The sequence below is a fragment of the Electrona antarctica genome (assembly GCF_951216825.1).
Source record: "Electrona antarctica genome assembly, chromosome: 2".
Taxonomy (NCBI): Eukaryota; Metazoa; Chordata; class Actinopteri; order Myctophiformes; family Myctophidae; genus Electrona; species Electrona antarctica.
The window spans coordinates 34708207-34733990 of record NC_136807.1 but is presented as its reverse complement, the minus strand read 5'-3'; the positions used below and the strand labels follow the sequence as shown (position 1 = coordinate 34733990).

The 25784-nt window shown below is 45.1% G+C and overlaps 1 protein-coding gene across 1 annotated transcript in view; it reads left to right on the top strand.

The window, feature by feature from the left end:
• Nucleotides 1–25784, top strand: part of LOC306917440 (plexin-A1-like) — a 240816-nt gene that overhangs the window by 109512 nt on the left and 105520 nt on the right. Inside the window, exons 10-13 of the mRNA XM_079495664.1 lie at nt 887–1023; nt 2558–2725; nt 12638–12731; nt 15007–15243. Of these exons, the coding sequence (XP_079351790.1) occupies nt 887–1023; nt 2558–2725; nt 12638–12731; nt 15007–15243 (636 nt within the window). The remainder of the gene's footprint in view (nt 1–886; nt 1024–2557; nt 2726–12637; nt 12732–15006; nt 15244–25784) is intronic.

The window sequence follows — 25784 nt, the reverse complement described above, 5'->3', positions numbered from 1 at the left end:
GCATGACTGTCTGTCTGTACCTCCTTTCTTGTGGTCTACTCTGTGGAGGTCACCAAGCCATATCTGACATTATCAGATTAAACAAATAAACAAACGTTTTAAAAGAAAGATTGCAGATAAATGGAGAAAGGGCAGGAAGTCCTGACGTCACTCTCTCATCCCCTGGTTCTGCCTGGTTCACAGAAGTAATTTCTCTATGGAGAATAACATGGGGTCATCTTAAAATCGTTTCATATAAAGCGTTAAAACAAAAATAAACAAGCTGTCTCAGCGTTATTGTCAGGGAGGTGTCTCTGTATCGTTTGCGACAGTCAGTCACTCATATATGATACAGTCGGTTTCTATAGCGAAAATGTTCTAATTCTGTAGCAGTAACAATAGCGTTTTCTGTCAGTTGATTCTTCATATCCAAATGAGTGAAGCGGCCTGGATGATTTGTTTATTTTTCAAACACAGTTATTATATGAGGCGCCCTCTACCGATATTGACGTCAGACTTCGGTGCTCTATAGAAGTTGTATATTAGAACCAGTGCACGTTCACACATCACAAAAGCTGGCTAAGTTCAGTTCACACAAATTAACTAGTAAGTAAAATGAGTGCCTTTATTCACCAACTTCCATTAGTGAGCCTTGTTAACTCTTGCGATTCATTAGACACAAACAGATCATGTTCAGTTTACTGTTCACAAACGTAATTCACAACACTGGTTACAATGGTTACTGGTTACAAAACTCGGAAGGTTACTTCTCTAATGAACTTAAACTATAGGCACAGTTGTCATTTTAGCGCGTTAATTCCCTTTTCGGTTAATGCCAAACTCTCTGTTGTTGTTTGTAGCGTACTGTAGCTTTACTCATGCAAAGCTGTTGTGTTGTGTTGTCCAGACACCGTTCTTCACGCGGATCCAGCCGTCCCAGGGGCCGCTATCTGGAGGGACCCGAGTCACCATCGAGGGGAACCACCTCAACGCTGGCAGCTACGTGACTGTTAGCATAGGACGACAAGCATGCCACTTTAAACGGTACTGGGACTGTGTGTGTGTGTGTGTGTGTGTGTGTGTGTGTGTGTGTGTGTGTGTGTGTGTGTGTGTGTGTGTGTGTGTGTGTGTGTGATTACATATATGCATTCAAAGCTATTTGCTCATGTCAGATTGGTGTGTTGGAATGTGTGTGTATGCGTGCAGTATGTGTGTGAGGTGCTGCTAACAGCAGCATGTCTCCTCCATGTCAAATGCAGGGATTAGCTCCTGCGGGCTAATCTCTCCCATTCAAGCTTTGATGTCAACACACCAACTATTCCTCTGCTGCAGTAATCCTACATCGTGTGTGTGTGTGCATGCGTGCGCGCGCAAGTGTGTGTTTGTGTTTGTGTTTTTATATATCAGCATGAATATGATTTATATAATTTAAGTATGCCTATGTCTTATACAAGTGCGTGCAGGCATGTGTGTGTGTGCGTGCGTGTGCGTGTGAGTGTGTGTTTTTGTGTGTGTGTGTGTACGCACGTACGTGTGTGCATGTGTCTGTCTGTGATCTCTGTGGGGTTCCTAGAGCATGTTGTCATTGTGACGTGGGTTGCTATAGTTACAGGCTCAAGGTTTTTTACCTGAGTTTGCAGTAGTGTGACATGCAGGGCCCACATGCTGCACACACACACACACACACACACACACACACCCACACATATGCGCGCACACGCACATGCACACACACACTCTCACACACGCTCACACTCACACAGAGAGCTCATAGCATGACGGAGTGGCCCAGAAATGCAGCCACTACTCAACTGTGCTAAATACATATTAGATAATGTAGCTGTACTTACTCTAGACTGCAATCGAAAATGTTATTGTGCCTATGGGACACGGGGAAACACACACGCACGCACGCACACAGACACACATGCACACATGGACACACTTGTACACACACACACACACACACACACACACACACACACACACACACACACACACACACACACACACACACACACACACACACACACACACACACACACACACACACACACCACTCAGCCAATCATGCATTCTTAAGTAACATAACATTCTCTCTGTCTGTCTCAGGAGTGCTGCTATTGCCTCCATATCACTTCACCAGCATTCATATTCTGCAGTGGTCTTAGAGTTTAACCACTTGAACCCTATAGCGTCCCTCATTCTGGAGGTGAACATTCAGTGAAAATAAGCACATCTACAAGCTGGCTATGCCTGGAAATGAGTCTCCCTTCATCCTCCCCATCCCTTCTTTATTGTTCTCTTTTTACACCCCCCTTTTGACGACATAACACCAGTGTCACGTCTGGTTTGTTGTAACTTTTGAATGTGTCTTCAATGTATTGAACTAATTTACTGCCAGAATAAATAAATAAATCCTTGCTAGCTTTCCCCCCCCCGTTTTTACTAAGCTTTCAAGAGCGACAGAATATGTCACTCCAGGACGATCGCCACACGAGTGTCGCTCTTTGCTTCCATCGAAATAAATAGTATGGCGACCCACCGTTCATTGACCTCCGTGTGTCTCGTCCTCCAGGAGGAACTCTCGTGAGATCGTGTGCGTGACCCCGGCCGGAGCGGTCCAGGGAGGCACCGCCGTCACCGTGGACATCGACGCCGCCGAGCTCCGGAACCCAGAGGTCAAGTTCAACTACACAGAAGACCCCACCATCCTCCGCATAGAGCCAGACTGGAGCATTGCCAGGTAAAGGCCCTGTTGTGTTCATAGAGCCAGACTGGAGCATTGCCAGGTAAAGGCCCTGTTGTGTTCATAGAGCCAGACTGGAGCATTGCCAGGTAAAGGCCCTGTTGTGTTCATAGAGCCAGACTGGAGCATTGCCAGGTACAGGCCCTGTTGTGTTCATGTGGCTGTATAGAGCCAGACTGGAGCATTGCCAGGTACTGGCCCTGTTGTGTTCATGTGGCTGTATAGAGCCAGACTGGAGCATTGCCAGGTAAAGGCCCTGTTGTGTTCATATATAGCCAGACTGGAGCATTGCCAGGTACAGGCCCTGTTGTGTTCATGTGGCTGTATAGAGCCAGACTGGAGCATTGCCAGGTAAAGGCCCTGTTGTGTTCATATATAGCCAGACTGGAGCATTGCCAGGTACAGGCCCTGTTGTGTGCATGTGGCTGTTTGTGGTTAACACGGCCCTCACAAGGATTGCAACTACGGTCTGCAGATGTTTGAGATCTTCACATGTCCAGCCATTGGCAATTCAGTAGATTGTAGATTGTCAGTGCATTGTCAGAAACAGAACCTTGTCCGTGAGAGAGGGGGCATTTGCCAACGGGTTATATGTTAATTCTATTCAGATTCCCTGAATAGATAGAGTTCCTCTGCTGGACACTTCTTTTCAGTCTTTTTAGTAGCAAAGCAGTATAGAATTAGCAAGGCTAATAATAAAACCTGCAGGGAAAACATGCATTTTCAGAAAGCCTTCAGGAAAAGATCAGGAAAGAGCGAAGAGTTGGAATGGCACATGTGTATATGTCAGTGTCTGGTCCAGGGACCACCAGGGGTATAAATGAAGAGTTGGAATGGCACATGTGTATATGTCAGTGTCTGGTCCAGGGACCACCAGGGGTATAAATGAAGAGTTGGAATGGCACATGTGTATATGTCAGTGTCTGGTCCAGGGACCACCAGGGGTATAAATGGAACCCTTATGGGTCTCTACAAGTACAAGAGTTATAGAAACACTGAATACATGATTTGGATTCATGTTGCACAGCGAAAGTAGCCCATCTACCTAGGGCTCTGTTTCACACCGTTTCCCATATCGCACACCATGACACCATTTTCAATCAATCAATCGTGAGATTTTACAGTGGAGATAGGAGTCAGGCCCCAAAGATAATGGGGGTCTGTGGCCTAAAAGCACAATATACAAATGGGGGTCCTTGAAATGGAAATGTTTGAGACCCGCTGGCACATGAGCACTGTGGTTTTACTGCCTTCAGCAGACACATACCGACCGACCGACCGACCGACCAATGCAGCCACAATACCCATTAGGACATTATAATATAGGATGGCGTTTCGTTTTATCATACATATCTGACTGGGTGCTTAATAACACATTAGTCTGTGGTGTCCCAAAAAGATCACACACCTCAAAATGAAAGGAGTCGGGGGTTTGACTTGCGGTGCAAACGCTCTTTGATTCCAGGCAATGTGTCATTTTGTTTGGAGAAGAGTCGGCAGTGCTCCCGCGGCGATCAGTGTGTGTGAGAGAACACCTGATGCACGGCTGATTAGAGGAAGTGTCTCTCTGCCCAGTAGAGCCCTGGTTGGTTGACAGTCAGCTGTGGCCCCGCCCCCCATCCGCTTTCAAGCTACACAAACTCCCCCCCACGGCGTGTGTGTGAGCGGGGGAGTTTGTGTAGCTTGAAAGCAGGGTTTCTACTTCAGAAGGCACACGCAGGGGTGAATCCTCCCCCCCACGCACACACACACACCTCCGGCCTCCATTTACACAAATAGAAGCATGCATGCACGCACACATGCACGCACGCACAGCATGCTGACTCCCTGGTGAGTCCCTGGTGTTTAGCCCTAAATCTCTCCTCCATCTGCCCAAGATGGTGTGCACGCACACACAGTCCAGAAGATGTGCCAGCGTGTTTGTTCATCTGCGTGTAGAACAAAGCCCGAGTTATACCTACACGCACACGGGTGTTGCATGCCGAAAATAGCAGATCTACAAGCTACGAGCTTGAAGCTACGAGCTTGAAGATCTGCTATTTTAGGAGGAATGACCTCTGACCTCCCACCTCAGTTAGGGCTCACTCACCCATGTTCCGCCACAGAACTGACCTCATCAGACGTGCACTACTTGTCGCGCTATTTTGCTAGATGCCATTATGCAAATGTATACTTGTACAGTTACTGTATGATATTTTGAGGTGCCGTCCTGTCCACCAACACAGAGTTAAGAGGTTCGAATCCACCAGGGTGCATCCAGTTTGGTCAAGTATATCTATACCAACACAATTGGCCCATGTTATACGGGCTGGGGCGCTGTTGTCAGCACGGACTGTTGAACGGGAGGAGTAGGACGGAGGTGCTACACTACACTACATGTGCTCCCGCTTGGGGCTCCTCACTGGCGTGAGAGCCAGTAGAGTGTAGTTCATATGAATCATTCATAGTATTGTAGTGTCTGTGGTTGTAGTTCATATGAATCATTCATAGTATTGTAGTGTCTGTGGATGTAGTTCATATGAATCATTCATAGTATTGTAGTGTCTGTGGTTGTAGTTCATATGAATCATTCATAGTATTGTAGTGTCTGTGGTTGTAGTTCATATGAATCATTCATAGTATTGTAGTGTCTGTGGATGTAGTTCATATGAATCATTCATAGTATTGTAGTGTCTGTGGTTGTAGTTCATATGAATCATTCATAGTATTGTAGTGTCTGTGGATGTAGTTCATATGAATCATTCATAGTATTGTCGTGTCTGTGGATGTAGTTCATATGAATCATTCATATTATTGTGTCTGTGGTTGTAGTTCATATGAATCATTCATAGTATTGTAGTGTCTGTGGTTGTAGTTCATATGAATCATTCATAGTATTGTAGTGTCTGTGGTTGTAGTTCATATGAATCATTCATAGTATTGTAGTGTCTGTGGATGTAGTTCATATGAATCATTCATAGTATTGTAGTGTCTGTGGATGTAGTTCATATGAATCATTCATAGTATTGTCGTGTCTGTGGATGTAGTTCATATGAATCATTCATAGTATTGTGTCTGTGGTTGTAGTTCATATGAATCATTCATAGTATTGTAGTGTCTGTGGTTGTAGTTCATATGAATCATTCATAGTATTGTAGTGTCTGTGGTTGTAGTTCATATGAATCATTCATAGTATTGTAGTGTCTGTGGTTGTAGTTCATATGAATCATTCATAGTATTGTAGTGTCTGTGGTTGTAGTTCATATGAATCATTCATAGTATTGTAGTGTCTGTGGATGTAGTTCATATGAATCATTCATAGTATTGTAGTGTCTGTGGTTGTAGTTCATATGAATCATTCATAGTAGTGTAGTGTCTGTGGTTGTAGTTCATATGAATCATTCATAGTATTGTAGTGTCTGTGGTACCTTTCAAAACCTCAGAGGAAGAGACGGACAGCACCCAACTGTATAGTTCATACGAATCATTCTACAATGTAACTAATAACTAAAGTTTTCAAATAAATGTAGGCCTATTTGAGTAAAAGTACAATATTTGCCTCTGAGATGTAGTGGAGTAGAAGTAAAAATATTGGAAAGACTCAAGTGAAGTAAAACTACCTTAAATTCTACTTAAGTACAGTACAGCAGTATATCCACTACAGCTAGAGTAGCTACAGTTAGAGACCAACAGTAGTTGCAAGTTGCAACACAGAAATGTGTGGGGAGGAATTAATTGGAACGACAATTAGGAGAAAAAAAGGGGTGAAAAAATAAATAATTGGTTATACGCTAAATTAAAAAAGGGAACAAAAGGCTAATTTTAATTGGTAATCTATTCGAAACACAACCAACACAAAACTGTACAAATTAAACTTGTCCGACTTAAGCGAAAGTTGTGAAATGTGGGGTTGAGGCTGGGCCACACGGCTTTGCCAGTCCTTTGCGAGAGGAAATAAGAGCTTGTGATCGTGCCCTATCAGGGGTAGGCAACTGTGGGCAGGCCCTCTGCCAGGGAGGAATACCTATCAGGGGTAGGCCCTGTGGGCAGGCCCTCTGCCAGTGAGGAACACCTATCAGGGGTAGGCAACTGTGGGCTACAGTATACAGTACGTAAAAAGATAGATCTCAAACGGCAATCAAGTCTGTCTCTCTCTCTCTCTCTCTCTCTCTCTCTCTCTCTCTCTCTCTCTCTCTCTCTCTCTCTCTCTCTCTCACATATTCTAGATTCATTACACATAAAGTGGTATATTTCAATATTTCTGGGCAGTGGGCACTGTTAGCAGGTGTGACGTCCTGCTGGAAAAGGACATCAGCATCTCCATGAGGCTTGTCTCCATGTGCGTGCGTGATAGATAGATACTTACTTACTCTGTGGTTGTGCTCTCCTATCCCTCTCATCCAGGTGTTGTTGTCTCTAAGTGTTGTGGCCGTCGGTAGGTAACTGTCTCCACGGCTACCGTCACCATGGTGCTAGGGGGGGGTCTTGAAAGGAGAGGGGGATGGAAGGAGGTATTTTTAAAAAGGTGCGATTGTGGAGGAGGGAGAGGTGGAGGGTAAGTGACGTTATAGAGAGCGAAGTAAGAGCTCCGTTGACTTTGCCCCAGCAGACACCTGCTCAGCCCTGTGTGAAGAGACGAGATGTGACGAGGGAGGCAGAGTGACAGAGAGGGAGAGGGAGGGGGGGATCTGTGAAAAGAGGATTAGACAAAAGGCAGGTATACAGTGAAAAAGAGATACGGAGAGGCGAGAGGAAGAGAAATGCCGCGGAGAACGAGAGAAGATGGAGGGAGGGAGGTGCAGGGCTGGGGGGGATGAAGGATATGAGAGAGAGTGAGAGAGAGAGTTTGCGGCCAGAGGATTAGAGAGAGAGAGAGAGAGAGAGAGAGAGAGAGAGAGAGAGAGAGAGAGAGAGATGGGGAGGAGGAAGTCGGCGACAAGAGGATTAAATAATAGACCAGGTTGGGTAAAAATGGGATATCGGGAGAAATGAGAGAGAGAAAGAGATAAACTAACAAGAACAGTTGTATTTCCACAGCTACAGTCTATCTTCATTGTGTGCTCCTCTGCTCCCTGAAGTAGCTACTATGTACAGTAGCTGAGCTAAGACTCATTCATAGAGAGAGAGAGAGGGGGACGGGGACTGGATGGGGTATTCAAGGATAAGAGAAATATAAAATAGGAAGACTAGAATTATGATTAAAGGACCATGTCGATCGTCTGCTATATTACTCACGGCATATAGGCTATACTTGACATACTGAGGACCATCTTTTTCCCAAAATGGTCATCAGGTCCCATAAGGTCAGTATACCTGACCTGATGAAGATCCTGTGAGATCGAAACGTTGTCTTTGGTATTTGAGGCTCTCCTGCACCGTCCAACACCGCTCTCTCACTGTGGATTCGCTGAGGGACCTTACAGTCCCATACTTTGAAAATGGTCCAGCATCTCAGAAGATCGGAATCGCTGGCTATAAGTCCCCGTAGACGTCTGTCTGCAACATCCCATAGCTCACAACGCCATCCGTGCATCCGACATTCTCGTTTAAAGACAGTGTGCCCATTCTAGTCATGTTGCAAACATTTTGAAATGTTTGAATACAATGACAGGGACGTCTAGTTGACAGTAGTTAAAAACCAGGACACATCAGATGCTTCATTGCCGATACTGATGTCATCAAAAAGGTCAAATAATGACAGAATAATTGGACAAACCCAATATTTCGGTTGGGCTCTTGGGTCTTGACCCCCCCCCCCCCCCCCCTCTCTCTCAGCTAAGGACCCCTTAGCTGAGAGAGAGATGAAGCAGGGACCCCCACTACATATTGTATAACATTGTGTTGCAGATTAAACGTTTTCATAGTTTTCTTAGATAGCTTCATAGACTGTTGTGTCAATTCATATTTATTTATTTTTCTTTTTTTAATGTGTATTTTCAAGTTATCCTCGGAATAGGGATGCTATCTAGTAGTTAATGTAAAATAAATAAATAAAATAAAATAAATAAACATCCTATCACACACAAATCGTTGACCCCCTCTAGGGGGGTCCCCCTCTGTTGAAGAAGACCCCAGTACTTATTAGCATCATGGATTCACACACATCCACTACAGCTGTTTAGCTGACACACTGAATCCGGTAGACACTGACTCACACACAGCGCGCCGACCGGGCTCCCCCCCCTATACCCCCCTGTTCCCTCAGCAGCAGCGTATAACAGGCAGCCTGCCAACTCACTGTAAGACTGCCTGGCGGAACAGAAACCCAGACGACAGGAGACAATGAAGTTGGCACATCATCACGGCCGCCCGGGCTCATCGCTCCTCCTTTTAGTCTGCCAGAGGAGGAGGGAAAATAAAGCGTGGCCGGCGAAGCGACCGACCGACCGACCGACCGACTTCGCCTTTTTCCAACTTATCAGGGAAGTTGGCTGCGTATTATTATACCTTACAACGAGGCTCCCGAGACATTCCAGTGATCTAGTGAGCTCAATAGCCCGCGCTGACGGACTGAATCGAGCTAGGACATTACTCCAGGCTTAGCCGTCCCAGTTCAACCCCTCGCTTCTCCAGCGGCGGATATTAATAGGTTTCTGTGTCTGCTTTATATTAATGTGCTGTTTGCCTTGTTATGCATGCATTAAGCTGCCCCCGAAAAAGGGGTCTGATGAATAGAGAGGTAAAAAAGAGATACCTACCGACAGTTAGAGAGATAGCTCCATAGTATCACAGGTTGAAAACCACTGACTTAAGGAGATGGACTTTCACATCGCCAACAATGTCAGAAAATGGTTGTGGTCGTTCTAGGCAGGGGGTCCCCAGCAAAAGTTGTTACTGTGGCATCACAATCATTTCAACCACTTTATCCATTTATATGCATTGGCTATTCAAAAATAGCAGATATGCAAGCTCACAGCACATCACTTCATGCCGCGCTGCACGCTTGTACATCTGCTATTTTTTTTAAATACTTTGACATACATCTTCTCTTCTGGGGGTCCCTGGCACAAAACGTTTTCAGATGGGTGGCCCGACTGGTCCGTGGCCAAATACATATCAATTTGGTGGTCCTTGCTTGAGAACCACTGTTTAGTTTAGTTTATTTAGGATCCCCATTAGCTGTTACACCTGGCAACAGCTATTCTTCCTGGGGTCCTCACAGAATAATATACATACAAATTTTAAATAAAAACAACATTACAGATATCACAAAAGGAAAAATAAATAAATACATTACAGCATAACAAATAAAATATGATTAGTGCATTCACTCTAGATTACATTAACTGGTAAACTCTCTGTCCTACAGAACAATCACCCTAGATTACATTAACTGGTAAACTCTCTGTCCTACAGAACATTCACCCTAGATTACATTAACTGGTAAACTCTCTGTCCTACAGAACATTCACCCTAGATTACATTAACTGGTAAACTCTCTGTCCTACAGAACATTCACCCTAGATTACATTAACTGGTAAACTCTCTGTCCTACAGAACATTCACCCTAGATTACATTAACTGGTAAACTCTCTGTCCTACAGAACATTCACTCTAGATTACATTAACTGGTATACTCTCTGTCCTACAGAACATTCACTCTAGATTACATTAACTGGTATACTCTCTGTCCTACAGAACATTCACTCTAGATTACATTAACTGGTATACAGAACAGAGAGTTAAACATCCCATCCACCACCTCGCCTCGCGGCGCTGCTATCGGAGCCGCTGCTATCGGCGCTGAATATATCCTCCCGCCACACGGGGTGTAAAGCCTTTTAAAACGCCTGCAGCGCCGCGTGCGACTCGTCTCAGTCAGAGAGGTAAGAGACGTGCGTCTTCTGCAGAACAGGAGAACGGGGGATCGAGAGCATTTCTGGAAGGCCGCGGGGAGCTGACATCACCGCTTACTGTGGGAGTAGACTGTGTGTGTGTGTGTGTGTGTGTGTGTGTGTGTGTGTGTGTGTGTGTGTGTGTGTGTGTGTGTGTGTGTGTGTGTGTGTGTGTGTGTGTGTGTGTGTGTGTGTGTGTGTGTGTGTGTGTGTGTGTGTGTGTGTGTGTGTGTGTGTGTGTGTGTGTGTGTGTGTGAGCTACAGAGCTCACAGCTCTATGAGCTAAGACAGGATAAGACTCTATTGACTTACGGCACTGGCTCCGTTCCCTGCAAATAATCCTGCAGAGCACGCGAGAAAACCTCGTAACTCAAAGCGTGCTCAAATGTACTGGAGTCAGTGGCTTTCAGCTTGTCTTGTCTTTTTTCTTCTATACTTATCATGGCCTAATAGCCATCTGGGAACATGGTTTGTCATATCTCTGTCTCTATATATCTCTGTATCTGAGAAATGTAGACCAGCTCACACTGTTACTATACGCCACTCACAGCTCATCAAAAGCTGCTAGTGTCATTCGTAGCTTGGCTCATTAAACTAGGTATAGAGTTAAGGTTAGGGTACGCCTACGGTTGTATACATACAGCGACCCACAAGGCCCAAGCTCCGTAGGCAACGGCAATGTATATCCAGCCAGCGTTCAGCATCCCCAGCCTGCATAGTGCTTGCCAGAGGCACGACCCGGGCACCAATAACATGGATCAGCCTTCAAACACTAAGCGCAGCATCAAAGCGAGGCGTAGCGCGGCAGACGTGTTCACACACCCTCATTAAACCCTTTCAATGCGCTGACCTTTAGTTCAAAAGCTGGCTCCTCCGCACCCAAGGCAACCGGCGTCTTTGTACTACGACTGTGGTTCTGATTGAAATATTTAGCTCTTTCCATTTGTCTCATCTCTCTGCTTCTCCGACCTGCCACTGTCTCTATTTGATCTATTTTTCCTCCATCTTTCACTTTGCCACGTTCTTTCTTGATGTTTGTGCATCCGCTGCTGAGTCATTAGGGCGCAGTCCTGCCAGCCGTTCTTTTTGGGGGAGGAGGAGGTAGAGCTCGAGGTTGACGCAATGCTTTCAACATATCTGAAGCGTGAACGTTGACCGGGCGTCAGAAATAAATAGTAGTTGACCCCAGATGGCAGGCATTTTGCTTGTAGGTTTCTTTCGGTGAGCCAACCAATGCAAAGTTAGTCAAACAAACGAGAAGGACAGAAAACCAGCAGTGCCCACAACCCGCAATGTAACATGGGACATTCACGTGTCTGCCGTCTCGGCATGCGGTTGGCTACAGTGCTTCTGTTGCAGATGTATGACCATACCCTTCCTTCAGATGTATGACCATACCCTTCCTGTTGCAGATGTATGACCATACCCTTCTGTTGCAGATGTATGACCATACCCTTCCAGATGTATGACCATACCCTTCCAGATGTATGACCATACCCTTCCGTTTTACGGTTGTCCCTCTGGTCCATTCTTACGAACGCGATATCTCAGCAACGCCTTGAGAGAATTTCTTCAAATTCAGAATAAACAGGCTGAGTCCACTTGGACTCAACGATGAACTAATTCAAATTTGGTGGTCAAATATCAAGGTCACTGTAACCTCATAAAAGACATTTCTTAAATTTGTATTCAATTCAAAGTACAGTACTCGGTATATAATCATCGCTGTTAGTTGGAATTCTTACTTAATCGTACTTTTAAGGCAATGGAGGAAAAATTACTGTTGTTCCAATGGATGCATCATAGCTATCATTTTATCATGAGCTCATGTGACAGAAATAACCACTTTATGACATTTTGAACTGAACCAAAACATATTTTCATATCAGCTATAGGCTCCCTACGACAGAATCATCTGGGTTGATGACCCAATTAAAGTAAATGTGGGGGTCCGTGACCTGATAAAGTTTGAAGACCCCTGGCATAGCCTACAATGCCCACAGTACATTTGCAGAGCCGAGAATCTTTTTTGGCCAGTGTCCTCATTTTTTGTGTTTTGGAATGTACCCATGTGTCTCTCTGTCTGTCCCTGTAGTGGTGGCACTCTGCTGACTGTGAGCGGGACCAACCTGGCAACCATCCGAGAGCCCAAAATACGAGCCAAGTACGGACAGGCAGAGTCCTTCCATGTGAGTACAGACTTGACCTAGCTCATCCTCTGACACGCACGCACGCACGCACGCACGCACGCACGCACGCACGCACGCACGCACGCACGCACGCACGCACGCACGCACGCACGCACGCGCACACACACACACACACACACACACACACACACACACACACACACACACACACACACACACACACACACACACACACACACAAACACACTCACTTCCGATAGAGTTCTCCAAGGTGGCAGACAATCTGTCTGTGTGCGTGTGTTGTGGCGTTCTCCCATTTCTACTGCCACAGACATCCAACACTACCTCCAGCCACTTAGCCTTTCAAATGCCACCGCTTCCTTGCGTGCGGTGTGTGCACATGGAAGCGGCGTGTGTGTGTGTGTGTGTGTGTGTGTGTGTGTGTGTGTGTGTGTGTGTGTGTGTGTGTGTGTGTGTGTGTGTGTGTGTGTGTGTGTGTGTGTGTGTGTGCGCGCGAGCGCGAGCGAGCCCATTGACCTTTCATCATGTCTGTTGAATGGGGAACCAGCCTGTAGCGGCGGCAGCACACTGATGCCTGATGGCCTCAGACACAGACAGGATTATCCATTATTTTTGTAATGATTTCATCCAATACTTTATTGCATGATTTTTTTAATATTGTTTTATATATATTTTTTGGCTATTCGGCCTTTATTGATGGTATCAAGTGAAGACAGACAGGAAAGAGGGAGAGAGAGAAGGAGATAGACACGCAGCAAAGGTCGTCATGGGACTCGAACACGCGACACGCTGTCATGCCAAAGCCTATAATGTGGCATGCACCTGGACCACTTGGCCAGCGGGCGCCCAGTAATTGCATAATTGAGAGGTGCAAAGTACAAAGGTGACAGGTGTACAGTATAACGGCCACACACAAAAATAGCGAAAATAGCTCACAACGTGTTACGATGACACGTGTTCTTAACTTGTAGAACTGCTATTTTGGCGTATATGACGTATATGAATGAATGAATCAATTCATTCATTAATTTGGTGATAAAAAGAACCACTTCCACAACACCCATATCAATCAATTAAATTGATAGGTTTGATTAACCGGTGCACCACTGAAGCCCAAACCACACCAAAGGGTCGGGTCGAGACGAGACGCTTTTTAAGGTCAACCTCACCAATGCAACTCATTGAGTTGCATTGGTGTGGCTAACCTTAAAACGGTTTTGTCCCAAGGAGTCCCTACCGGTGTGCTTTGGGCTTTAAGATTCAACCCATTACTGAATATACATGCCCTTGTAAATGGTACATTTTCATAGTACCTTCCTCCAAAAGCAGCGTGTGTTACATTCACCCATTCACCCACCGATATAGTGAAGGCAACCATGAAAGACGGGAGCAGTTGGGGGTTCCGTTTCTCCCTCAAGGACACTTCGACACTAAGCTTGATCGAACTGGGAACCCTCCGATTCCCAAGTGGCCTCTCTCTACCTCCTGAGCCACTGCCGCCCCAATTTAACTATACTGTATATCAAAGTGTTTCTATTAGCGGTGCCAGAACCCTCCAGCATTCGCCACTGACCCGCATAGACCCACTTACATGCGACACACCATTTGGATCAGAATATAAATATATATATTCCTATAGAAATGTAGGAATTATGCAAATGTGGCCAAGGATAGTATGTACCTTTCAGCAGAGGACAGATGTAGAACAAGCACTCAGAGCCTGTACGTACTACTATTACAAAGGAAAACTACCAATACGGCAATGTAAAATCCCACTAAAAGGGGAATGAAACCGTAGTCCGATTTATTATTAGTTCAGGTTAAACACTATACATTCCAGCAACGTAGACAGACATACTCATTAAATCCTGGGAGCTGACTAGTACAACCACAGTCTTACTTTATACCGTTGGTCACTGTGCAGCTCCACTGGAGCAGCTGGGGGTTCAGTGCCTTGCACAAGGGCACCTCAGTGGTGTTGGTGGAGGGGCGAGTGGTGGCCATTCACTTCCCCACCCAGATTTATCCTGCCGGTCGAGGGAAATCGAACCCTGGGAACCTTCTGGCAACAAAGTTCCGCTCCTCTAACCTGTAGGCCACCGCTGCCCTCTGAAAGTAGAACAATAAAGTATATTGGAAATAGTATAGTATAGTACAAGTATCTCAAAGTTGTACAGTACTGAAGGAAATGTATCCCCCCCCCCCATCTCTCTCTCTCTCTCTCTCTCTCTCTCTCAGAACTATACGGTGTATAACAACTCAGTGATGGTGTGTCTCTCTCTCTCCCCCTCAGAACTGTACGGTGTATAACAACTCGGTGATGGTGTGTCTGGCTCCGTCCGTGGCTGACTCGGAGCTGGGTTTCTCTGAGTCGGGGACGGGTCCAGACGAGCTGGGCTTCTACATGGACAACGTGCACGCGCTGGTGGTGGTCAACGAGACGTTCAGCTACTACCCGGACCCCGTGTTCGAACCGCTCAGCCCCTCTGGCATCCTGGAGCTCAAGCCCACCTCCCCGCTCATACTCAAGGTCAGTTTGTGGTACATCTTTGTGCGGTGCCTATAACCGCTCCAACGCACAGCTATGTGTGTCTGTCCCTATGTATGTATGTCCATTTGAGTACAGTTGCAATAACGCTGGGTGACCCAACTTGGCACTGTTGGGGCAGCCTAAAGGGCTACAATGCAGCTGTTGAGCTTCACGCTGAACACTATAACTATAGAGGGTATGCGCGTGACATCATCATCAAACCAGGAAGTTATGCAGGAAGGCCTACTGAGTGGCAAAAAACTACTTTCTGGCCTTGACAGCCCATACATCCACACAGAAAAGTCCTATCTGATTGCATTAAACAACGTTAAACAATGTTAAACTCACTTTGCATGTTGCTTTGCCACTCGATTTGCCACTCGATGTGCCATTCACTTTAAGCATGCGCATACCCTCTATGGCACTAATAGTACAGCACACACACGCACACACACACACACACACACACACACACACACACACACACACACACACACACACACACACACACACACACACACACACACACACAGCGCATTTAGATTTGAAATAGTGCTAGTTTAGACTTTCCTTTAAGTAACTTTAAGTAAAAGTATCAATACTGCAATGTACTGTGGAAAGACTCCATGAATTCAAGTCTCCACGGCGTGAGTAATCGATAGACAAATAGTCATTTGGGGGGTGAGCCTTTAAGGCTATACTACAACCATAAAAGTATTGCTCAATTTATCATGTTTCCTAATCATAATTCTTGGAGGATCGAGCCAGCTACCCTCTCTCTGTCTGTGTTGTGAGCACGCACGCACGCACGCACGCACGCACGCACGCACGCACGCACGCACGCACGCACGCACGCACGCACGCACGCACGCACGCACGCACGCACACGCACACACACGCACACACACACACACACACACGCGCATTTAGATTTGAAATAGTGCTAGCTTAGACTTTCCTTTCAAGGTTTTGCTGCTTACAGATGCAGTCGAAGCACACATATTGAGCTTGACTTGCATTTATTATGGCGGGCATATACACACACTCACATACAAAATGCACAAAGGCAGATACAGATACACAGATACATGGTTTGATTTTCAGAATGTGTTTGCAAGGTCTCTCTTGAAAAAGAAGAGAAAAAGAGAAAAATCTCACAGGCATAATATCTCAGGAAAATTCCTCAGCCTCCCATGGCCGAGCATTGTCCTTCCCAAACTCTCTCTCGGATGCATGACTCAAAGTCTAATGTCTTTTTCTCCCTCTCTTGCTGCTAGTTCACACTAGCATCAACAAAGCAACACACTACAAACAAGCCAATTTCAATGCCTGTATACAACCTGACAAGGGAAAAGTTGAGCTGGCTTCAAGTTTTTTGCAGCACTCCAATGACGCAGTAAAGTTCTTCACCATGCCCCATCTCCTTATCTCTTCACACAATGAATACTTGTAATGGGGGAAAAACTAATTCTTGCCACCAGCCAGTTCCCTGTTGTTTTTAACCCAAGCCATTATTTGGTTTTTTTAGCGCTTGTTGCTACCACACACAGATGCACACAATGAGCACGTTGAACAACGCTTGAATGGCAAGTCTGAGACAGTGTAACTGACAAGCGCGTGGTCATTTCTGTAGCTTCTGTCACTGCTAGGGTGAACCCAGCAGTACAGTGAACACGATATTCATTTCAATTTGCGTTAATGAATTTTCCAGTGCTGCCAGGGTAATGTTGAAGCACCCAGGGTCCACTGGCTGGGGATTACCATTATGTTGGGATTCATTTTCATTAGCGGCCATTGGAAATAAGTCTCAGGATTTTAATTGGCAATTTGTGCGTGGCGTGTACTTGTATGCATGTCATTCCGTTATCTGCTGCACCTCACCTGAAATATTTAGAGGAGAGGAATTCAGTCGTCTGTGTCCGAGGGCGTAGCCTCATTCTCCTAGTCGCTGTCGTTGTGCCCAAACATGATGACACACGTTTTTGCAATTGTAAAGGAGAGGAAAATGGCTAAATTAATGAATAAATTAATTTGTTTTATCACTCAATATAGTAAAAATAAATTCTTCCACTTTCCACTTTCTCTCATTGACCCCATGCACTGCAGTGCTTCCTCCCTGTACACCTAGGTGCACACATAGCCCCATTACTTCCTCCCTGTACACCTAGGTGCACACATAGCCCTATTTATCCTCCCTGTACACCTAGGTGCACACACAGCCCCATTTGAAAACCCTTACCATAAAGATTCATTAGTCCATTGTTTTATTCATGAACCACTTCTACCCTATATACTTAGTTGACCGGGGTCCCCCAGGGATCTATACTAGGTCCACTATTTTTTTTCTTTTTTCTACATCAAATCTCTGCTGAAAATTAGCCCATCTAAGCTCACACCGTGCCGTGTTGCTTGTGAGCTTGTAAATGGACACATTTTTCACGATTGTTCGACCCCGAATAGGGACGCTAGGGTTCATGTGCTTAAAATAATGTTTTATTCATTAACCCATTTTGGGCGGGAACACCTTTTGGTTTTGGCATCATGTTATGCTTTAGCTATTCAAAAATAGCAGATCTACAAGCTCATAGCGCGCCACCGAGTGGTGCGCTACGAGCTTGTAGGTCTGCTATTTTTTTTTTAAATCGAAGAACGACTGACATAGAAACATAGCTTTTTCAGAAAACTGTCAGGATGTAGAAGACATTTTTAGAATCTGATCTCAGGTCAAATTGGGTTAAAATAAGTTCTAGATTATTGCAGCTTTTAATGGGACTCTCATTAACCCTGAGCACTGCACCGTGTGTGTCCTCCACACACTGTGGCCATTATTCCATTAGTGAAGGGAAAATATGACCCCCCCCCCAAAAAAAACATTTAGTTAAGCATTTAGTTTGCAATCACGTGCGGCAATTAGAGCGTTCATGCGTTGCCTCATGCATTTCACAACAATGTAATCAAAGTGGAATGAATGTTAAGCATTAGTTCACATGTAGGCTAATTGGATTCTCTGAACGGAGGCGGTTGGGATTGATACCATTTCACTGCAGTGTTCGCTCATCAAGTGGGGCGGGGGCTGCCTCTTAAACCCTGTACTTAGAAAAGATAAACACAACTGAATACATAAATAAACAAATACGTTAAGGAATGAATGAATGAATGAACGAACACATTAATAAATGAATGCATGAATTAATTTGAAGAGGAGAGGGAAAGTAATCAACACTGAAAGACTATGAAATCAAGGGCAGAAAATCCACTACAATATGAAAGTGGTGGAGATGAACAATCAGGGAGACAGCAGGATGAGGAGGAGAGGAAGGAGGCATAAAATAGGGAGCAGGTGGTCAGAGATAACAAGAGACCAGGCTGGTCTAGAGAGAGAGAGAGAGAGAGAGAGAGAGAGAGGTGAAGCATTATGAATCAGTGGGACAGAGAGACTTGTCCTCTCTGCTCACTATGGATCATTATTCCTCTCAGTTCACATACGCACGCACGCAGCCACGTATGCACGCACACGCACATTGCACGTTGACGTATACACACACACAAGAAAACAAATACTGCATAATAACACAAACGTACGCACACAAATGCAAACCTGTGGGCAGCCATAGCCTCGCATAGGCAGCCTTTCGTCTGCCTTTGCGATGCATTTTGCCCCAGGCAGATTAAGCCTGGCCCCTGGCCCCTGGCCCCTGGCCCCTGGCCCCAGATTAAGCCTGGCCCCTCTGCCTCTCAATTGTGAGAGGACTTCACGGCCGAAGTGGTGACGAGCCAACCAGATTCGTCTGGACCCAGGCTATAACCAACCAGGGCCCAGTATGCAAATATGGGGCGGGACGTTGCAGGAAAACAATCTAACACTGAGAGAGACGAGACTAATATCCACGCAGTGATATTAGTATCGCTACGCGAGGCTAGTGCAGGCATGCGTACACACATACATGCAGATACATATTCACCCACACAAACACTTAATGTTGTTCACAGTCACACACATACACACGTGCATGCACGCACATGCATCCATTTTGCCGCAGACAAACGTGCGACAACGTTAAATAAACCACACACAGATGAGAAATTAATTGCCTGGCGAATGCGACCCCCCGCATCCCTCCTCCCTCCCCTGCCACCCACCAACCCACCCCAGCCCCCCACCCCAAATTACATTTAGCCCTCCTCATCAGCACTTTCTAAACAGGCGGCCCGCTCCCCCTCCCCTCTTCCATGGGCCAAGCTGGACAGATTTCTGCAATCCAACCCCTCCCGCCCTCCGCTAATAAATGTTTGTTTACGGAAGTACATATGGACTGTTAAACTGTGTTCAACCACCTTAAAGGGAAATACCACTCAATTTCAACATTGAACTATGCCATTAATATACCTTAGAGATGTTGTGTGGAAATAATAAAAAGTCCCCCCCCCCCCTCCTTCTATTTAGCCTAGAACTGGAGCATCTCTAAGGTATATTAATGACCAGCAGGCTGACCTTTAAAGCCTAATTTATGCCCCTATAAAACAGCCCTGAAAATAGGGTGCTCGGGTAGCGCAGTGGTACAAAGTGCCAGGTGGTTCGAATCCCCAGCGGTGCATGCGGCTTTGTCCAGTGTCTGAAACCAACACACTTCGGGCTGCAAGCAGCGATAAGAGGGGATGTAATACGCAATACGAACAATAAGCGGGCATACTTCCAGGGCTAAGAGGGGGCTGTTGCTTGGCTGCTCGACACGAAGGGCCACCCTTCCTTGGTACCAGATGGGACGAGTGTCCAGAGTGTTAGAGTGACACCTCCTAGCCCTGGTCCAGAGTGTTAGAGTGACACCTCCTAGCCCTGGTCCAGAGTGTTAGAGTGACACCTCCTAGCCCTGGTCCAGAGTGTTAGAGTGACACCTCCTAGCCCTGGTCCAGAGTGACACCTCCTAGCCCTGGTCCAGAGTGACACCTCCTAGCCCTGGTCCAGAGTGACACCTCCTAGCCCTGGTCCAGAGTGTTAGAGTGACACCTCCTAGCCCTGGTCCAGAGTGACACCTCCTAGCCCTGGTCCAGAGTGACACCTCCTAGCCCTGGTCCAGAGTGTTAGAGTGACACCTCCTAGCCCTGGTCCAGAGTGTTAGAGTGACACCTCCTAGCCCTGGTCCAGAGTGTTAGAGTGACACCTCCTAGCCCTGGTCCAGAGTGTTAGAGTGACACCTCCTAGCCCTGGTCCAGAGTGTTAGAGTGACACCTCCTAGCCCTGGTCCAGAGTGTTAGAGTGACACCTCCTAGCCCTGGTCCAGAGTGTTAGAGTGACACCTCCTAGCCCTGGTCCAGAGTGTTAGAGTGACACCTCCTAGCCCTGGTCCAGAGTGACACCTCCTAGCCCTGGTCCAGAGTGACACCTCCTAGCCCTGGTCCAGAGTGTTAGAGTGACACCTCCTAGCCCTGGTCCAGAGTGACACCTCCTAGCCCTGGTCCAGAGTGACACCTCCTAGCCCTGGTCCAGAGTGTTAGAGTGACACCTCCTAGCCCTGGTCCAGAGTGTTAGAGTGACACCTCCTAGCCCTGGTCCAGAGTGTTAGAGTGACACCTCCTAGCCCTGGTCCAGAGTGTTAGAGTGACACCTCCTAGCCCTGGTCCAGAGTGTTAGAGTGATACCTCCTAGCCCTGGTCCAGAGTGTTACAGTGACACCCTCCTAGCCCTCGTCCAGAATGTTAGAGTGACACCTCCTAGCCCTGGTCCAGAGTGTTAGAGTGACACCTCCTAGCCCTGGTCCAGAGTGACACCTCCTAGCCCTGGTCCAGAGTGTTAGAGTGACACCTCCTAGCCCTGGTCCAGAGTGTTAGAGTGACACCCTCCTAGCCCTGGTCCAGAGTGACACCTCCTAGCCCTGGTCCAGAGTGTTAGAGTGACACCTCCTAGCCCTGGTCCAGAGTGTTAGAGTGACACCTCCTAGCCCTGGTCCAGAGTGACACCTCCTAGCCCTGGTCCAGAGTGACACCCTCCTAGCCCTGGTCCAGAGTGACACCTCCTAGCCTTGGTCCAGAGTGACACCTCCTAGCCCTGGTCCAGAGTGTTAGAGTGACACCTCCTAGCCCTGGTCCAGAGTGTTAGCGAGTTCTCTCTAATGCCCTGCCAGTCGCTCCTCTGCTGCACATGGACACAACATGAAAGTGACAGTGCAGTGTTTGGTCACACTGACACAGACACATTGTGAGCTTGTACGTAGATCTGCTATTTTCAAAAGATATCCAAAAGATATTTTATACATTTGAAAACTCAGAACATTCTACATAGTGAGTGCTTTCTACTTTTGGTACTTTAAGAACAGTTTGATACCGATACTTTTACTAAAGTACATTTTTAATTCTAGACTTTTACTTGTAACAGATCTATAGTATTTCTACATTGCAGTATTGATACTTTTACTTAAGTAAACATTTTGAGTACTTTTCCCACCACTGATTATAATGAATAGGCCTACTACAGTCTGACTTTGACTACTCTTTTCTACCCTTTTCTACCCTTTTTTAACATTAATTGTGATTTATTAATTAATTTAATTGAACCCTCCATTTGTAAAGTACAATATTTTATTGTTCAGTTTGATCTGTTACTGTATATTTCATGCCGTGGTTACAGTTAGGCATAGTGTTAGTGAGGTTAAGCTTAGGTTTAGGCATAGTGTTAGTGAGGTTAAGCTTAGGTTTAGGCATAGTGTTAGTGAGGTTAAGCTTAGGTTTAGGCATAGTGTTAGTGAGGTTAAGCTTAGGTTTAGGCATAGTGTTTAGCTATAAACACTATGCTTGTAAATGTTCATTTGTTAATTACATTGTCTTCTTTCTCTCAAGTTCTGTCTTCCATGTTTCTATGGCTTTTTGTGCATATTGTTCTTATTGCTTCTTGCTTTTGCTTCTTGCTTTGAAGTAAATACAACCATTGAACATACAAGGTTGCTCATCAGTTTGATTGCTATCTCTATATCTACTGTACAGTACATAGACGGTAAATTAATTATAGATCAAATGACAGAGAACAGTGATCTATGTTGTGCTTTATGTGAAGTTGTGGAAGAATACATTAAAACATAGGTATAAAATACACACTGAATCACACTGGCTTGTTTCAAGATCACATTTATTTTGTCTTTTATTGATGCAAGAAAAGCATGAAGCATTTCCTGTTCCTCTTATTATCAGCATTAGATGAAAGATGAACACAAAATGTCACTACTTCCAGTTAATATTCCTGCAAAGCAGTATAGTAGCTAAGACAGATTGATTTTCATGGATAAATACACGCACGCACACAAGCACACACGCACACACACATGCACACATGCACAATTATTTTCTAACATTGGTGTTATGATTTGGATGTAAAGTGATGGATTCCATTATAAACATTGATCCATACTGACTGTGGCTGATCTGATCTATCAGATACTTTGGTAGGAAATCAGATGTCATTCAGATGTCACTTTTCGTTCAAAACATATTAAGCTGCTGAGTACATCTGATGCGATGTACTGCCCAAATCCTATTCTGTGTCAATGTGTGTGTGTACAGTGTATATGTGTGTGTATCTAGTCGATGTGTTTAGTGGAGGGGCCTCACACAGACAGATGATAGTGCATGATTGCAGTTCAGATCGTCCCATCTCCCCAATCGAACTGTAAAGATAGAACGATTATACGTTACATGCTTATACATTACATTTTTCATACCTTTCGTGCACGCTGCCAGTAGGCCATGGAAGACAGTCCACCCCAAAAATGTCCCTGAATTCCTTACATTACACAATATGACACAACTCCCCAGACAGGCCATGCCCATATCTGCCTAACTCGATTTTCCACCATTTTGCATTTTCTGTAAAACACACTTTTTGCTACTCCTCCCAAATCAGTACACATTATCTCTGGGGTCATGTGATGAACATATATCATGCATCATGTTTTTTTCCTTTCCAAGAATCAGACTTTTAAGTTGAACCAAACCGTTTCGGTCCACTGCTTCCTCTGGTCCTGAGAGCTGCACGCCACCACTTACACAACCCTGGGAAGGCCAACCAGCCTGGTGGAGATATGCTCACCACAGAGCACTTCTTTCTACGTTGAATTAATTCAGGCTGCTGTGACTTACCACGGAAATGTCCATACATCTGCATACAGTCTTGGTGGCCAAATACGAGTCCGTTATTTGGTTCACCTGCGGCCCACCCTGTATATGTCACCTTGGTACCATCACTCCAGAGCCAGAGCCCTTCCTAGTGGACAGCAGAGAGGAAGATAAACAGTGGTGGGCAACGTACTCAACGCCAGTTCTTGTATAGATACTCCTGGTCAAATATTATAGTGAAAGTTGCTCAGTCACATAATGGCCTACTTTAGTCAAAGTGCTGGAGTGTTTATTTATTTATTATTTAAGTACACATTAAAATGTCATGGAATTTTGTTAAATAACATTTCTGGTCATGACTGGTATGGCCGACTTTATCAATGCATTGATAACGTGTATATATACACAAAACAGTATCAATAATAGTCAAAATAGCAGTGTTAAAATCATAATGTACATTCATAATGTACTCTTCCTAGAAAAGTAGAGTCAAAAGTACAATGCCATTAAGAAAGTACTCAAGTTACTGTGTGTGCACCACTGAATATTATCTATTGAAAATAATACACATCTTTGCATATATGCCTAATGTTTTTTTAAGCAGGGTCTGCAACCAATTCCATATCATTTTTGGGGTTCTTTGACATGAAAATGTTTGAGCACCACTGGTCTATATCACCCTACCTTTACACGGTCATGGCCTCCCATCCACACGCCTTGCACTCCTTCTGGAGAGTTAGCTTTCATCAAACCTTGAACAAACGTCTCCTCATGTGCGTTACTTATTGATACCAGGTTTCCACACAGGGCCAAACAGTTTTGCTACAGGAGGAGGATATAAAGAGGCAAGATAAACCATAATACATGACATACATACATACATACATACATACATACATACATACATACATACATACATACATACATACATACATACATACATACATACATACATACATACATACATACAGTTGGGTGCCACCGATATTGACCCTTATCATTTGACCCATTTAGGCCTGACCTCAACATTTTAAAAAATCCTTCTAAATCATAGCGCGCCACTCGGTGGCGCGCTACGAGCTTGGTCTGCTATTTTTGAAAAATAGCTAAATTATAACAATGTTTAAAACATCAAAAGGGGTTCCCGCCCAAAATGGGTTAACTGTCCTTTTGCGCAGATCACGCAAACCTCAGCAAAAAGAAAAGGACAATATCGATGGCCTCCAACTGTACATACATACATACACAGTTTATGCTTAAGTTATTATGTGTTCTGTATTTCAACTTACCTCTGCAGCAGCCCAAGTCAAGTGTTGTGCAACATATTTGTAACAGCGACCGTCATCAATCTTCCATCCAGCTGGACATGTTGGCCGACATTTTGCTGAAATAATAATGGAATAAAAAAACAATCCTAAATCCACGGCAGTAATGAGCTTATGCGTAATGAGTAACAAGCTTGCTGATCTGCTATTTTCAGTGCTATTCAGGTCTACCTACATGAGAACTAGAACCAGGTCTGATGGACATTGTACCTAAACCTGCTCAAGTAAACCTGCCCATACAACCTAGAGCTTCTATGAGACCAACTGACTAGTCCACTGTGAAAGATGAATGCATCCATATCACACACACACACACACACACACACACACACACACACACACACACACACACACACACACACACACACACACACACACACACACACACACACACACACACACACACACACACACACACACACACACACACACACACTCTCTCTCTCTCTCTCTCTCACCTGATGTTAGAGCCATCACAGCACAGAGAAGCAGAGTCACATGCAGCAGCCTCATGGTGACGATGAAGATGATTGCTTCAATAGAAAGAGAGAGTCAGTAGAATGATCTGTGTTGTCGACCTTGCTGTGTTGAAGAAGAGAAACTGATGCTCTTATATACAGTTTGGTTTCTCAGCTTGTGGGTGTGATGAGGACTTACACACGTGGACTGTTTGCACTGTAGGTGCACACGTACAGTACGCAGATGCAGATGACATGCTGATCACTGTTTGGCCTCCATGCTAATGACATGAGTTTTGGTGACGTTTCAGTTATTGTCGAAACTGACTGTAAGTAACGAGTTTCCTTGGAAATTAAACAATGTCTCTGAATATTAAAGCAAACCTTGTTGAACTCACCTTAGAACGGCACCAAGGTATCTACTACTCTAAAGCAAGTATCTTTCACACCTAAAGGCAACAGCAGGGGTGGAAAAAGTACTCACATTTGTACTTTAGTAAAAGTACAAAATGTATTTACAGCAGGCTACCAAAAGTAGAAAGTACCCATCTCTTTATGCAGAATGTCTCATTTAAAGTTTTTCAAATGTATACAAATCTTTTGAAAATAGCTGATCTACAAGCTCGGCTATTTTCAAATGGCGAAAATGTATATAGGG